Consider the following 16243-nt stretch of genomic DNA (forward strand, 5'->3'; position numbering starts at 1 on the left):
ACTTTTTAAAGCATTTTTTTCTACCTATTCGCCCAAACTGGTAGTAAAAGAATGCTTTAAAAAAGTTTTTTAAAAAGTTCCAATGATCACGCAGCACAGCTGATTGTCACAGCTGATTGTCGTAACCTCTTTTTTTTTTTTTTTACTTTTTTAAAGCATTTTTTTTACTAGCTTTTGCCCCAACCGGTAGTAAAAAAAAATGCTTTAAACAAATTTTTAAAAAGTTCAGATGATCAGCTGTGCTGCGCAATCGTTGGAACTTTTTTTTTTACTTTTTAAAGCACTTTTTTACTACTGGTTCAGGCAAACCGCCCCGAACTGGTAGCATTTCACCTCTGGTTTAGATTGAAAAAGAGAACAACAGGTAAAGAAAAGATTGGTCTAAGACTTCTGTCTCCCAAGCATTCTGAATGATCACTTCTGATTGATTTTTTTAAAAAAATAACCAAGCTATCAGAATCTTCATTACATGCAAATCTACTTGACTTAAATCGTATAGGTTTCTACATATTTCTTTGTATATTTCCATCCAGGTCCATCCAGGTCAGTAAAATGAGGACCCAGATTGTTGGGGGCCATATGCTGACTCTTGAAACTGCTAAGAGACAGTTGTGAAGTGCTATATAAGTCTTAAGTGCTATTGCTAAGTTCTATAGATTGTAGCACCTGGTTTATTGCAAAGGTGAGCAATCTATGGGCCCAGATCAGGGGTGAAATTCAGCTGGCTCTATCCGGATCGCGCGATCCGGTAGTGCCTGCAGCAGGAGGCTCCGCCCACTCACCCAGACATCATCAGGTCCCGGTTTTGACCCTCTGTGCATGCACAGATGGCTCTGCGCATGCATGGAGGAGGTGCACGCGCTCACATTTGCGAACCGGTAGTGAAGGTAAGTGGATACCACCCTGGCCCAGATGTTATGGTACTACATCTCCCAGCTTCCCTTGTCATTAGCTATTTCCTAAGGTTGCTGGGAGTTGTAGTTCAGCAAATAGCAGGAAGACCAAATCCCTTGCCTATTGATCAGATATTTCTAATTTGTCAGACCATAGGGAATGATGTTGGAATGGCTGTTAAAGCATTAATTAAGGAACGATCAGATGGATAAGCGCAGAGTGCGGCCGCGCGGGTGGTTATGGGAGCGACATGGCGTTCCCATTAACACCTCTCCTGCGCGAGCTGCACTGGCTCCCGGTGATCTTCCGTGTGTGCTTCAAGGTCTTGGTTACCACCTTTAGAGCACTCCATGGCTTAGGACCTGGTTATCTACGAGACCACCTGCTGCCACCAGTAGCCTCCCACCGGCTGGTACGGTCTCATAGAGAGGGGCTCCTCCAGGTACAGTCGGCTAAACAATGTCGACTGGCGGCTCCCAGGGGGAGAGCCTTCTCGGTGGGGGCACCTACTATCTGGAATGAGCTCCCCCCGGAGATAGGGAGGATCCCGGATCTACGCACCTTCCGCCGCGCTCTTAAAACCTTTTTATTCTATCAGGCTGGCCTGGCCTAATTTTTCCCTTTTTTCCTTTTAAAATACAAATTTTAAATTGGTTTTAATTTATTGGGGTGTTTTAAATCGGTCTTCAGCCAAATTATTTAATCCGGTTTTATTCTGTTTTAATTTTTGTAGTAATGTGTTTTTATCTTGTGGCTGTTCATCACCCTGAGTCCTTCGGGAGTAGGGCGGTATACAAATCAAATAAAACATAAACAAGCATAAACATAACAATCCCTAGTTGCTGAACCGCTATTGCTAGTGTGGTTATTTTGTACCCAGTTATTCATCGGTGGCTGCATTTTCTTTTCATCGTTTCAGCTTTAAGTAAACTAAGGATCCCAAACTTGTACCCAACCAGCCAAGTGGAAATAGTCCAATCCAATGTAGTCTTTGACATAAGCAGCCTCATGCTGTATGGAACTCAGGCTGTTCCTGTCCGTCTCAAAATCCTCCTGGATCGTCTTTTCAGTGTCTTGAAGCAAGAAGAGGTCATACATATCCTCCATGCTCTGGATTGGACGCTTCAGGACTACATACGTGGTTATGTTTTACAGGTAAGCATCAAATTCATGGTTCTTCCTAACAGACAAAAAGGGCGGAGAGGAAGGGAGCCAGCATGGAGTCATTGGAATCCAAAATATCAGGACACGTAGAAGACATATCGCCATAGAGTTCTTGAAGAACAGGGATGGAATCAGACATTATCTCCACCGAAGCACCATTTTTACTATGGTAGGGAGATATACAAAGCAACCTAAAAAAAAAAAAAAGTGGGATTGCTAGACCTTTAGCTAGAGTTATGCAAATTAAAATATATGGATGATTGACCAATAGGATTGGAATATACATGTCAGGCTTCGATGCTATCTCAAAATAAATGAACTTCCAAACTGCCAATCTTTAAGGAAATTTTCTCTTTATTTGAGTACAGCAACCGGATCCTGGCTCTTTCGTGGTCAGTACTGACCTTTGCCCCCCAATCCCTCCCTTTCCGATCCCCAATTCTCTGCTTCTCATTGGCTATCTTCCAAGTCACTCTCCTGATTCCTTTTCCCGTCAGTTCACAGGAATGTTTACCCCCCTCTTCATCTCCAAGGAGACCGAAACTTCAAAGGGATTTAGCAGGCAAAAGTTCAGGCTTCATCCTCCCTTTTCTATGTCAGTGCTGAGACGCTGACAATACATATATATAAGGTCTGTAAAGATTCTCAGTCATCCAGGTCATCGTTGTCCCAAAAGTGTTTTTTATCAGGAGGCAACTGGACTTCCTTGCTTTTTCTTTGAAGACCTTTCGCTTCTCATCCAAGAAGCTTCTTCAGCTCTGACTGGATGGTGAAGGAATGGAAGGATTTATATTCCTTGCAGACAGCTGGTCATTTGCATCCTTTTAGAGGGTCGTTGAAGCACTTGGAGGTTTATGTGGGTGCTCCTGGTTCCTGCAGTCTGCAATTTTTTTCTGGAAATCCATTCCTACTCCCATGAACACCTTTGAATGGTGTGGGAGCAGGAATGGATTTCCAGAGAAAAATTGCAGGCTAGAGGAATCATTTGCACTACTCAGGTGTTTAAACTCTTGCCGCGGGGCTTCAAAGGGCCGCCCCACAGCTGATCAGTGTGGTGGTAGACCAGTGCGCTTGAAAAACAAATGGGTAGACCGGTGCCTCTAAAAACAAATGGGTAGACCAGGACACTCCAAGAACAAATGACTGTAGACTGGTACAGCTCTGCAAGCAGTTAAAAACCTGGTAGACCAGTACCTCTGCTAAATCCTAAAGAATTGTCACATGACCATCAAACCACGCCCACAAAATAAGCCACGCCCACAGAACCAGTAGTAAAAAAATGTAGAACCCACCCCTGTTCGTTACCAAGTGTCACTCATTCACTGCATAATTACCGAGACCCAAGTGACATCCTTTTAGATTTGACCTGCATCAAGCATGGACGTCCACTCGACACAATACCCATTGCCCACCTCTCTGCTCGCTGTGCTTCCTTCCTTTAATGTAAAGTATGATTTACATTATGCCCCCAATAAATATTTAATGCCACTTGATAATCTTGCTTTTTAGTGTTAAGATGAAAAAAAAAAAAAAAAGACCAGGGGCTCAATTACCTTGAACCTCTTTTGCATGAAAAATTGATGACGATACGTTCGTCTTTAGAAAACCTCTCGCGTGCCCAGTGAAATTTCTCAGTGGGCCATCAAATACATGTTCTGTAATAAAATATTTATTGTAGTTATTGGGGAAAAGTTTGGTAGAGGTTGGGAGTTTGAAAGAACTCCAACACTCTCGTGTAATTACAGCTGTGCTCTCTGAACCGGAGAAAGGATCGATTCGGGTTCATTTGCTCTTCTGATCTTAGCGCAGAATATGATTAAAGTTGCAAAGGAAGAATACTCAACTTAGAAGTGAGGCTAAATCTCCTTTTGATTGCTCCACCGTGTTGCCTTGTACTCGGGTTTTGTTCCACCGGCACATATCCTAACATTATTGGGAGGATCACAAAACACCTTTCCAATCATTCTGTTAGGATGGCTGTAGAAAGAACTCGGGCCAAGGTGATTGAAAACTCAAGAATGACATGCTGCAAACGTGTGCTGGCAGCCTGTCTGCAGGTAGATCAATTATGTGGATTCCGCGAGACAGAAGCCCTCATCTCTCAGAAAGCTGTCCAAGATCAGCAACTAGCAGAGGCTAAACTGGTTCCTAAGCAGGGGTAAAATGTAAAATTTGTTACTACGGGTTCTGTGGGCGTGGCTTGGTGGTGGAGGGTGGTAATGTGACTGGGTGGGCGTGGCCAACTTTTTTTTTTTTTAACTTTTCAAAGCATTTTTTCTAATGCTTTGAAAAGCCTCTGGCGATCAGGCAACTCAGCTGAGATCGTCAGAGAGGCTTTTTAAAAAATGCCTCTCTGCTGATCAGGCAACTCAGCTGGGATCGTCAGAGACTTTTCAAAGCGTTTTTTTTTTACCACCTCTTCGGCCGAAGAGGTTGCAGAAAAAAATGCTTTGAAAAGCCTCTGACGATCCCAGCTGAGCCGCGCGATCATCAGAGGCTTTTTTTTTTTTTTTACTTTTAAAAGCATTTTTTCGTCGGAAGAGGTTGTAGAAAAAATGCTTTTAAAAGTAAAAAAAAAAAAAAAGCCTCTGATGATCCTGTAGCTCAGCTGGGCATGGGGGGGGGGTTTGCAGGGATTTTTGCTACCGTTTCTTCGAACCACCTGCCGCCATCGCTACCGGATCAGGCGATCTGGTCCAAACCAGGAGCATTTCACCCCTGCTCATAAGACAAGGGTGGCTTTTTTGGATGAGGTCCAGCTGGTAGCCTTTTGTTCCTTTCCTACTGGATTTCTTGAAACAGCTTGGTGGAACAAATACAAAGGAAAGCAGTGATGGGATTCAACATTTTTTACTACCAGTTCTTCTTTTGTTGTTGTTGTAAAGTTTTTTTTTATTTTTTAAGACAAACAAACATTTAGTACATCATTCATTTCTTCCATGTAACATTTCAGTGTTATCTTCAAAAGTTTCTTCTCTTCTCTACCTCTTCTGCCTTCAATCTCACCAAATCCATTACAAATATTTTCCACTAATATAATATTTTAATTACAACCAATTCTTTTTGTTTTCCAATCTCTTTTAAAAACTTATTTGTTTCTCTCTTCTAACCAATAGTAAAATTTATTCCATATCTTAAAGTATTCTGAATCTTCTCTTTCCTTTATCATCATAGTTAAGCTATTCATTTCGGCACAATCTACATTTTTTTTAATTACTTCTCCCTCCGAAGGTATATTCTCTACTTTCCAATTTTGTGCATAAACAATCCTTGCCGCTGTTATTACATGAATAATCAAATATACATATTATCTTTACTAATTTTCTCTGGTAAGATACCCAATAGGAATAGCTCTGATTTTAAATCTATACGTTGTTGTATCATTTCCTCCACCCATAACTTAATTTTATTCCAATAGTTTTTCACTTCAGGGCATGTCCACCACATGTGGTAATATGAACCTGGTAGCTGGTGACATTTCCAACATTTAGCTGATTTATCTTTAAACATTTTTGCCAGTTTCTCAGGGGGCATATGCCATCGATAAAACATTTTATATTGATTTTCCTTATATGCAGTGGACATTTTTTACTACCAGTTCTGTGGGCGTGGCTTGGTGGGTGTGACAGGGGAGAGATACTGTAAAATCTCCATTCCCTCCCCACTCCAGGGGAAGACACTGCAAAATCCCCATTTCCTCCTGATCAGCTGGGACTCGGGAGGCAGAGAATAGATGGGAGCGGGGTCAGTCAGAGGTGGTATTTACCGATTCTCCGAACTACTCAAAATTTCCGCTACCGGTTCTCCAGAACTGGTCAGAACCTGCTGAATACCACATCTGGAAGGAAGGCTTCCAAAGCAGTTTGCAACTTGATTTTTTTAATTGCCACATTTTGGGGGCCATATTTTATTAAAGTTCCCACCTCGGTGGTGCAGCGGACTAAGTGATGTTAAGTGCTAGCACTTAGCTGTCAGCTGCCTGCAATTAGTGCGAGTTCAAATCTCACCAGGCTCAAGGTTGACTCAGCCTTCCATCCTTCCGAGGTAGGTAAATTGAGGACCCGGATTGTGGGGGCAATAAGCCAGCTTTGTATAGAACAATACCGCTTAGGGGGGCCCGAAAGCCCTAATAAGCAGGTATATACATAAAAAGTATGCAGGCTATTGCTATAATGCATTGTAAGCCGCCCTGAGTCTACGGAGAAGGGCAGCATATAAATTGGACTAATAAATAAATAAACCTTGCCCTTTTGATGCCAGGCCAAGGATTTTCAGAGTCGTGGTGGCACAATGGTTGGAAATGCAGTATTGCAGGCTAACTCTGCTGACTGCCAGCAATTTGGCAGTTCAATTCAAGGTTGACTTAGCCTTCCATCCTTCCAAAGTTGGTAAAATGAGGAACCCAGATTGCTGGGGGCAAGATGCTGACTCTGTAAACCACTTGGAGAGAGCTGTAAAGCACTGTGAAGCAGTATGTAAGTCTAAGTGCTATGGCTATTTAAGTTTCCCATTGAAAGAAGAGAGAAGGTCTCCCAATTCTTGAGTTTCTCAGTCATCCAGGTCATGGTTGTCCCAGAAGTGCTTTTTCTTCAGGAGGCAACTGGACTTCCTTGCTTTTTCTTTTGAAGACGTTTCGCTTCTTATCCAAGAAGCTTCTCCAGCTCTGATTGAATGGTGGGGAATGGAAGGATTTATATTCCTTGCAGACAGCTGGTCACTTGCATCCTTTTAGAGGGTCATTGAAGCACTTGGAGGGTCTCCCAATTCTTCTTTCTCATGATCTCCCCAGTTGTCTTCACTTCTCTTTCTGCTGTACTCTTGACAATCAATTATGTTAGACAGCAAGTAGACCAGATAAATGAAGAAGAGCAGCTTAGGTATACGACGAACATCTAGTCTCTCTCCTCTTGTATTTATTTTATTTATTGATTTGATTTGATTTGTATACCGCCCTTCTCCAGCAGGACTCAGGGCGGTGCCCTTGTACAGGGCAATTGAGAGTGCTCTACTTGTTAGAAACCAAACAGAACATTTCTCTCTTTGGTCACCCTGGAGAAGTCAACCCAAGTCAATGAACTAATCTACTTTTCTGTTGAAGCTAGTATGTTGCCCTTTCAAGTGTATTGTTACTGTTGTCATTTGTCTTTTTGAAGGATGCTTCAGGAAAAGTCCTGGATCACTGGAGTATCATGTCCGGCGAAGAAGAACTGGCTACCTTGCAGCAATTTCTACGTTTTGGGGAAACCAAGTCCATTGTGGAGCTGATGGCCATTCAGGAGAAAGAAGGGCAATCCATTACTGTTCCACCAACCACAGCCAGTATGGATATTAGAGCCTTCATCGAAAGCTGCAATCAGAGAAACTCCAACCTTTCGGCTCCTTTAGACAAAATGCACCCTATCCACGTCCATCACTTTGAAAATGTGGTCAATAACATGGCATTTATGCTGCCCTTTCAGTTTTATAGCCCCGTTCCTCCACCTCTGATTGGTTCGCTCCCAGAGAGGCTCTTGATGGAGTCCTCTCGAGATCACAGCCCTGACTTAAAACAAGATGACTACATGCCGTTTGCTGAAAACAGTTTCTTAACTTCCAATCCGTCATTTCACCCAGAAAAGGAGAAAGGGACCATCAGCCCGGACCTCACTTTGAAACTGAAAGAGGACGTTTCACCAAGTGGATTGAAAACTCAGACCGCGTCCTCCAAGCTGGAAACAAACCAGGTGTCTCAAGAAACTAAGATGAAGTCAGTTGACAAAAATGGGGCCGCAATAAGGAAAGGTCGTGTTTTCTGTACGGCCTGTGAGAAGACCTTTTATGACAAGGGCACTCTGAAGATCCACTACAACGCCGTCCATCTGAAAATCAAGCATAAATGCACCATTGAAGGCTGCAACATGGTGTTCAGCTCGTTGAGGAGCCGAAACCGTCACAGTGCCAATCCCAACCCCAGACTACACATGCCCATGAACCGAAACAACCGGGATAAAGATCTCCGCAATGGGTTGTCCCTCCGTGGTCTGGAGGAGACCAAAAGGACCGATTTTACCCTTTTGCCTCCCGATCACAGATCGGTTCCTATCTATGGGAGTTCTGGTACCGATGCCAAAATCCAACCAGGTTTTCACCACAGCGGACACAACGGTGTCCTCTTTCCCAATTTGAAGACGGTGCAACCAGTGCTTCCCTTCTACCGCAGCCCGGTCACCCCGGCCGAAATAGCAAACACACCAGGTACGCTTCCTTCTCTACCTCTGGTTTCCTCGTCGGTACCTGAACCGCAGGGGTCCAGTGAGTTGCCCTTTGACCCATTGCCTAAGAAAAAATCCCGTAAGTCTAGCATGCCCATCAAGATAGAGACAGAAGCTGTTGACACCACTAGCCCAGCTAATGAAGTGGCCGGTTCAGAAGATGATGGGACTTCGAAGGCGGTAAGTGAAGGGCCTGTGGAAATGGGGGTGTCTAGGATAGAAAAAAATGCCAATCATCTCATGGAGAAGGAATCTCACTCAGAGGCGTTGGGGATGTCCGTTTCCAAGGTTGGAGGGCTCAAATCGTTGCAGGCTGTCGAGACAGATAACCAGTGCACTGCAATGGACCAACGGCATAAGCCAGACCAAGACAAATCGCTAAGAATAGCCTCTTGTGAGAATGCACGCGAAGCATCCAGCCAACACCACGATGTGACCAAAGCAGCATCTGAGCCCTACGGCTACCTTAGAGAACCGTTGAATTGCAGGATCCCAATGAACAGCTGGCCCGAACTGCATTACCACTTGTTGAGTGGAAGCAGTTTCAGCACGCTATCCAACCGGAGTCTGGCTGTTTCTGAGTTTGAAGCGTGTAAAGAGATGGAACACGGGTCTCCCCGGGCCCTGGGCCTTCCGCAGGAAGACGCCCGCTTTCGTTGCGACATCTGCCTGAAGACTTTTAAAAACCCTTACAGCGTCAAAATGCATTTTAAAAACGTGCATCTGAAAGAAATGCACACTTGCGTTGTGGAGGGTTGCAATGCCGCGTTTCCCTCGCGTAGAAGCCGAGACAGGTAAGGATGGGCGGGCAAAATCACTGTGTACCCCCCCCTTGTGTTTAAAATAAACGGGTTTACACAAGAGGGCTTATTTTATGTTTTGGGGAGGGATGCAACAATCTGTTCATGCCTCCTTTACTGGCCCATTACACTCTTTTGTCAGAACAGCATTAAAATGAAAATCCATCGTCCAAAGGTTCTCTTAGAATAACAGAGTGGGAAGGGACCTTGGAGGTCTTCTAGTCCAACCCCCTGCTTAGGCAGGAAACCCTACACCACTTCAGACCAATGGTTATCCAATCTCTTCTTAAAACCTTCCAGTGTTGGAGCATTCACAACTTCTGGAGGCAAGTTATTCCACTGATTAATTGTTCGGTCAGGAAATTTCTCCTTAGTTCTAGGTTGGTTCTCTCCTTGATTAGTTTCCACCCGTTGCTTCTTCTCCTGCCCTCAGGTGCTTTGGAGAATAGCTTGACTCCCTCTTCTTTGTGGCAGTCTCTGAGATATTGGAAGACTGCTATCATGTCTCCCCTGGTCCTTCTTTTCATCAAACTAGACATACCCAGTTCCTGCAACCGTTCTTCATATGTTTTAGCCTCCAGTCCCCTAATCATCTTTGTTGCTCTTTTCTGCACTCTTTCTAGAGTCTCAACATCTCAACATAGAACTAAACTCTGCTTTTCAGAAGGCAAGGAGGTGGCTATATTGCTGATAGGCGATGAAAATAGAAAAGAAGTGCATTTTTAAGATTAAGATGAAGGAGGTTAAGTACCGCTTCACATTCTGACTTTACTTTATTTATGGGGGTTCTTTTTCCTTGCCAGGTTTTCTATCCACGTTATAAAGTAAGGATGAACGATAATGTCTTTCTAGAAATCACAGTGGAAGATTCCTCTGTATTTTTATTTATTTTATATTGCTGTCACCATTTCTATCCTGCTGTTCTAATATCCACCAAGCAAAGTCTGGTCTCTTTTTATCTTGGGAGGTTTAAGAAGAGTATAGAGTTCTTTGGAATCGTCCTGGCCACTGCTGGCCCAAATTAAGCCCTGCGTATTGTTTTTAAATCTAGCAGTTTCCATCCATTATTCCTTGTCTGGCCTTCGAGTGCTTTGAAAAATAGCTTGGCCCCACCTCTCTGTGGCAGCCCCTCAAATATTGGAAGACTGCTATCCTGTCTCCCCTGGTCCTTCTCTTCACTAGACCAGCCATGCCCAGTTCCTGCATTGACAGTCGGAATTGTCACAGCTCCTATTCTTTTTCAGTTCTTTGGCGACATTTCCCCCTCCTTGGGGATAATATTCTGTGCATCTGATAATGGTATTTTTGTCTGGAATGATTGTGTTTATAAAATGCAACAGGTCACTTTACCGATTTAGTGCAAATAGGGCTGGAAATAATATTAACACGGAATATGATTGCCGTTCAGGATCACCTCTGTTTGCCTTTAGCTGCAGAATTTTATACAGGGGTGAAATCTAAAATTTGTTACTACCAGTTCTGTGGGGTGTAGCTTGTTGTGGGGGGGGGTAATGTGACTGGGTGAGTGTGGCCAACTTTTTTTTTTTTTTTTTTTACTTTTAAAAGCATTTTTTCAGCCGAAGTGGTTGCAGAAAAAAATGCTTTTAGAAGCCTCTGACGATCAGGCAACTCAGCTGGGATCACCAGAGGCTTTTAAAGGCATTTTTTCCCCTCTCTTCGGCCGAAGAGGTTGTTAAAAAAATGCTTTTAAAAGCCTCTGATGATCCCAGCTGAGCCTTGCGATCATCAGAAGCTTTTTTTTTTACTTTTAAAAGCATTTTTTCTACAACCTCTTCAGCCAAAAAATGCTTTTAAAAGTAAAAAAAAAAGCTTCTGATAATCGCACGGCTCAGCTGGGCATGGGGGAGGGGGCAGGGATTTTTGCTACCTGTTCTCCAAACCACCCGCCACCATCGCTACCGGATCGGGTGATCCAGTCCGAATCAGGAGCATTTCACCCCTGATTTTATATTTTAATGAGGACTGCTATCCTGTCTCCCCTGGTCCTTCTCTTCACTAGATCAGCCATGCCCAGTTCCTGCAATCGCTCATTGTATGTTTTAACCTCTGATCCCCTTTTAACATTTTACAACTTTTAACTTTTTTTTTCCCTAAAAAGGAAGCTTCCCTGCTCCTCTTTTTTTACTCTAGATATTTCTTTTTTATTTCTCCAGACACAGCTCCAATTTAAACCTTCACCATAAACTTTTAACAAAAGACCATTTGGACATCAACAAGAACCACTTCAATGCGATCGATCTCTTGAAGGACATGGCCAAAGACGTCTGTCCAGAAGCCTGCTTGAAAGAACATCTGGAGCAACACACCACGGTCATTTTCAAAAGCAAAACAAACAGAACTGGCAGCTTGGTTTTCCCAATGAGCAAGATCGCACAAGCCTGTCCCGAGAGCTGCGGGCCCGACCCCAACGAGGGAGCCATTCTGGATTTAAGCACCACGTCTAGCGTTAAATCCGAGAGTGGAACTCACTCCTCTTGGGATTCGGATGGAGGCAACGAAGAAAGCCCTTTAGAGGACAGCAACGAAAGCTGTGAAAGTATTTGCTTGACGCCCAATGAAGAGCTTTACCAAGACTGTTGTCCGGTGGAGGCCCCTAACCCGAATTTCCCAACCGCACCTTCCTGCTTGCCAATCACCTGTCACCTCTGCCAAAAAAGCTACAGTAATAAAGGAACCTTCCGAGCCCATTACAAAACCGTGCACCTCCGTCAGCTGCACAAATGCAAAATCCCAGGCTGCAACACGATGTTTTCTTCTGTTCGTAGCAGGAACCGACACAGCCAAAATCCCAATTTACACAAAAGTTTGAGCAGGTCGTCCCACAGCCCTCTGTAATAATAGCTCAGTATTTCAGAGTATTTCAGTTGCTGTTGTTGTGTTCTATTTATCATTTCAGCGTTTTCTTCTTCGTTGTTGTTAAGCGTTAGAAAGAGGCACGGTTTCACTTGCTTTTCCGTACACCCTGTTCGAAACACGAGGTGCAATTCCATTCTCGTTCCAATGCACCCACCCCAATGGGTTCGGTTTTTGCATACTGTAAACGTGGACGCCAATATAATATAACGAGATACAAAGCTAGCCCACAAAATGAGTCAGGTTTTTTTTTTTCCTCTTCACTCTTCTCTTCTGTTATAAAACTAAGTCCAGCTTGTGACACCAATATTTTGCATTTGACGCCCAGATGCCATTTTCGGCACCAGTCCTGTCTTTGTTTTAATGTGTAGCTCCTCCCACGAGCTGACTTGACAGTATTAAATTAATGTGGTGGTTTCCCCATAATTTATTATTGTATGCCTGGGGAAGAGAAAGGTGGCAGATTTAAGAAAAACTGTAGCATTTGATTCTGGAGTCCTTGGTGGCAGAAGAAATTCTGTTTGAAGACCCATTGTTGAGTTCTCTTCTGCCCGATGGCTTGTATACTGTTCTCACCACATTTGAAAACAGGACAATTCCACAGGTTTTCTTCTATATCTGAAGGACACAGTTGGCTTCAAGATGGACCTATGAACTGCCAGATGCTAAAGCCACTCAGCAGTTCTTGGGTGTCTCTTGAAACTTACTTTCAAGCAACCCCGTATTTTTCTTTGCAAGGAAACAAATCCTAGAAAACAATGCAAGTTCTAATTTTGTGTGTGTGTGATTTTTTTTTTGGAAAGACTCTCCATTGACTTTTGAGAGGATCGCATGAATTGTATACAGGACCAGCGAAACCTGAGATGCATTCAAACATTTTGAACCACACGTCGGACATTTTGAAATGCAATGTATAGTTTTTACTGCACTTTTTTTTATTGCCTCGTTGAGAAAAATTAAATCCTGGGGGAAAAAATTGCATTCGACATTTTCCAGAATTCGGCGGGAAGCGACGCGAAAGAGGGAGCATCTATTAATATGAATAGATATCTCTCTACTGTGTTGATGTACAATGGTGGGCTGGGCAGAAAACCGATATTTTATTACAGCTTTAATAAGAATTGTCCACTGACTTTGATGACGTTCTGTTTTGTATTAGCACATTATTTAGTATAAATGAATAATATTCCACATCCTGGTCATTATGCATAATATCACTTTGGTGTTATGTCTTATGCACTTAACGACACTGGAATTGGTCTTACATTTTACTGAAAGGACACTTTGGTTCTATTTAATTTTCAATCAGGCGATTGCATTCCTGTGGTTGTGTATGCCACGTGCGAATACGTTTGGTGAAATAACGATGAGCAGTGAAAGCAATTCAAATATGTTTTTTTTTTTTAATCACTAGACCTTTGAATGATATATATTTATATCATGGGTTGATCCATTGTATTCAGCAAGCATGATGCCAAAGGTACATTGAGTACATATGATGCCAAAATCATTCCAATTCTTTTTCTTTCTTTCTTTCTTTGACATGAGATCTCTCTCCTCCCCAGATTTTTCCAGTTGGCTACATTTGAAAACCTGTTATTTGTTGTTGTCGCTGTTGTGTAATGTCTGAATAATATTAAGTTAAACAAAAAAGTTTTTTTTTACATTGCAGATAAGATAAACAGGGCAAGGTATGTATCTTGGATACTCAGTGATTAATTTATTCTAAGCCAGACAGTGCGTACTATCCCATAAAACCCAGTTGCACTCAGTTGCATTATTCTTGCTCTGACGTGTAAAGGTTGCAGACCCAGTTTACTGTTGCTAGAGTCTAAAGTTTATTTTTTTTAAAAAAAGTCTAATCAACAGTTAGATTGGGTGGGGGCTCCAGATTCATAAGGGAGGGGACTGTTTATATCAGCAGCTGAGCAATTTCCAAAGAAATTGTCAGTTATAAACTGACTCCTTCAAACCAAATTGGATTTGTGCACTGATTCCAAAATGAGATTTTGAAGACTGGATAAGAGAGAACAATGGGATGTTCAACCTTGGCAACTTTAGAATTTGTTCTGTTCCGTTCCGTTCCGTTCCATTCAATATTTTCTATTCTATTCCATTCCATTCCATTCCATATTTTCTATTCTGTTCTGTTCCGTTCCGTTCCGTTCCGTTCCGTTCCGTTCCGTTCCGTTCCATTCCATTCCATTCCATTCCATTCCATTCTATTCTATTCTATTCTATTCTATTCTATTCTATTCTATTCTATTCTATTCTATTCTATTCCATATTTTCCATTCCATTCTATTCTATTCTATTCTATTCTATTCTATTCTATTCTATTCTATTCTATTCTATTCTATTCTATTCTGGCTGGGGAATGCTGGGAGTTGAAGTCCATAAGTCTTAAGGTGGCCATGGTTGGACACACCTACTTTATCGTGTGGTCCCAATACGCTTAAATCCAAAGACTGATTTGTGTGTTTTGGATGGAAATTCATCCAAGACTCGAAGATCCTAATGTTGCAGCAGCATTGATATTGACATGAAGGTTGAACGGAATGAGTGAATAAGCCAGGTGAGCAGAAGACACGAGGGAAGAGTTGTGACTTGCAACAGGGTTAATAAAGTTGGCAGGTCTCTTCCCCATTCCCGCGGGTTTTGTTATACATAAGAACATCTTTTTTAAAAAGGAGCAGATGCTGAATACTGTGGATTCTTTAGAATTTCAGGCCTTCTCTTCTGCAACTGAGCAAAAGGAGGTCTCAGAAGTTACTCAGGAAAGCTCAAATGATCAGCTTGACTAGTTGGCTCAGTGGCTAAGACACTGAGCTTGCCGATCAGAAAGTTCAGCGGTTCGAATCTCTAGTACAGGTCTTCTTCATGAGCAGGGGGTTGGACTAGATGACCTCCAAGGTCCCTTCCAACTCTTGTTACTGATGAGAATCCTCTTCGTAAACTTTGACAGCACTGCCAGAAAGTGGTGTGCAGATGTAGTAAAACCAGTCTGAATAGAACGGGCAACGGTCAGGTTGATGCCATTCCTATGTTTAAATATGCCAAGCTATGCACAGATGTTTCATCACGGACTAAATGAAGCAAAACCATTTGTGCTGTAAATAGGGTGTAGCTGTACCATGCACCAGGCGTACCAAAAAAAAAAAAATCTCAGGGAAACAAAGCTCATTGTCAAGAGGAAGATAATCCACACACACACACAAAACAAGTTGGCAATTCTCAACCTGTGAAAAGGGGATTTGGGGTGACCCTTTGGTGAAGAACTGTTGCTTTAGCAGATACTCAACATAACAGCACTAGTGAACAGATCTAAGGAAACAGTGTATGTTGAGTGTAACTACATACTCAAAGCATCGTTTTGAGGTTGTCCGTAGCACTGAAAAGAAGTTGGACAGGTTCAACCTGCATCGTTCTCCTAGGTTGATGGTTGGACAAATGGGATCACAAAGAAATCACCCAGAGAAAAAGGTAGAAACAGGATAAATCTGAATAACTAAAACATTTTGTTTTGTTGTATACAAACACAGGTATTCATTTCAAGGTTGGATTCCTTTTTTTGGGTATGACTTTCGGTTTGAAAAACAGTTCGGACAATCTCATCTCATGTTGTTTCGTGATTAAAAGTAAAACATTCTCCTTTATTCCTGCCTTACTGAATCACATACTCTAAAGAGGATTGGGACCTCAACTCCCACGTTGCAACTTCTAATGATCACATTGCACCGATATGTGCCCCATCCAACTGAGGTCAAAGTAGCTAGACATAGAATTCAAGCCCATCGTATCTTTTTCCATTGATTTCAACTCTCCTTATTAATTTCCCTTGTTGTTGATGTTGTTGTAAACGAGCTTACTTAAATTTTAATATCTTTTTTTTAAATGCAGTGAAAGAAATGGGTGTTGTAAGTGAAAGTCGTATTGCTCCCATCTTATGTTTTCTTACTATTCTGCCAAAGTAATGCTGTTTTGTATTTCTCCAGAATTTTTATGTGTTAATAAAAATGTATAACACTGTCTCTCAGTTGATCCTAGCCAGACTCACTCAAGCCGCGTTGCAAATGGAAGTGAGGGACATAGATGAATGTTGTTCCGCAGAGTAGTCCACATGCTGGGAGATACCCTCAAGAAGCTCCTTTCTCTGTTAGGTGGCCTCTGCATCTTGGATAGTGAGGGAAAGAACAGAATGGCTTATCAAATTAGTATCGAGAGCAGGAGTCTCCAAACTTGTCAACTTGTGGACTTCAA

The 16243-nt window shown here is 42.5% G+C and overlaps 1 protein-coding gene across 1 annotated transcript in view; it reads left to right on the top strand.

The window, feature by feature from the left end:
• The window catches only part of BNC1 (basonuclin zinc finger protein 1), a 35965-nt gene extending 19951 nt beyond the window's left edge, over window positions 1-16014 (top strand). Inside the window, exons 3-5 of the mRNA XM_034434643.3 lie at window positions 1814-2049; window positions 7212-9103; window positions 11284-16014. Of these exons, the coding sequence (XP_034290534.2) occupies window positions 1814-2049; window positions 7212-9103; window positions 11284-11965 (2810 nt within the window). The 3' untranslated portion in view covers window positions 11966-16014. The remainder of the gene's footprint in view (window positions 1-1813; window positions 2050-7211; window positions 9104-11283) is intronic.
• The last annotated feature ends 229 nt before the right edge of the window (window positions 16015-16243 follow it).

Source organism: Pantherophis guttatus, chromosome 13 (genome assembly GCF_059756535.1).
Source record: "Pantherophis guttatus breed Tessera chromosome 13, ASM5975653v1, whole genome shotgun sequence".
Taxonomy (NCBI): domain Eukaryota; kingdom Metazoa; phylum Chordata; class Lepidosauria; order Squamata; family Colubridae; genus Pantherophis; species Pantherophis guttatus.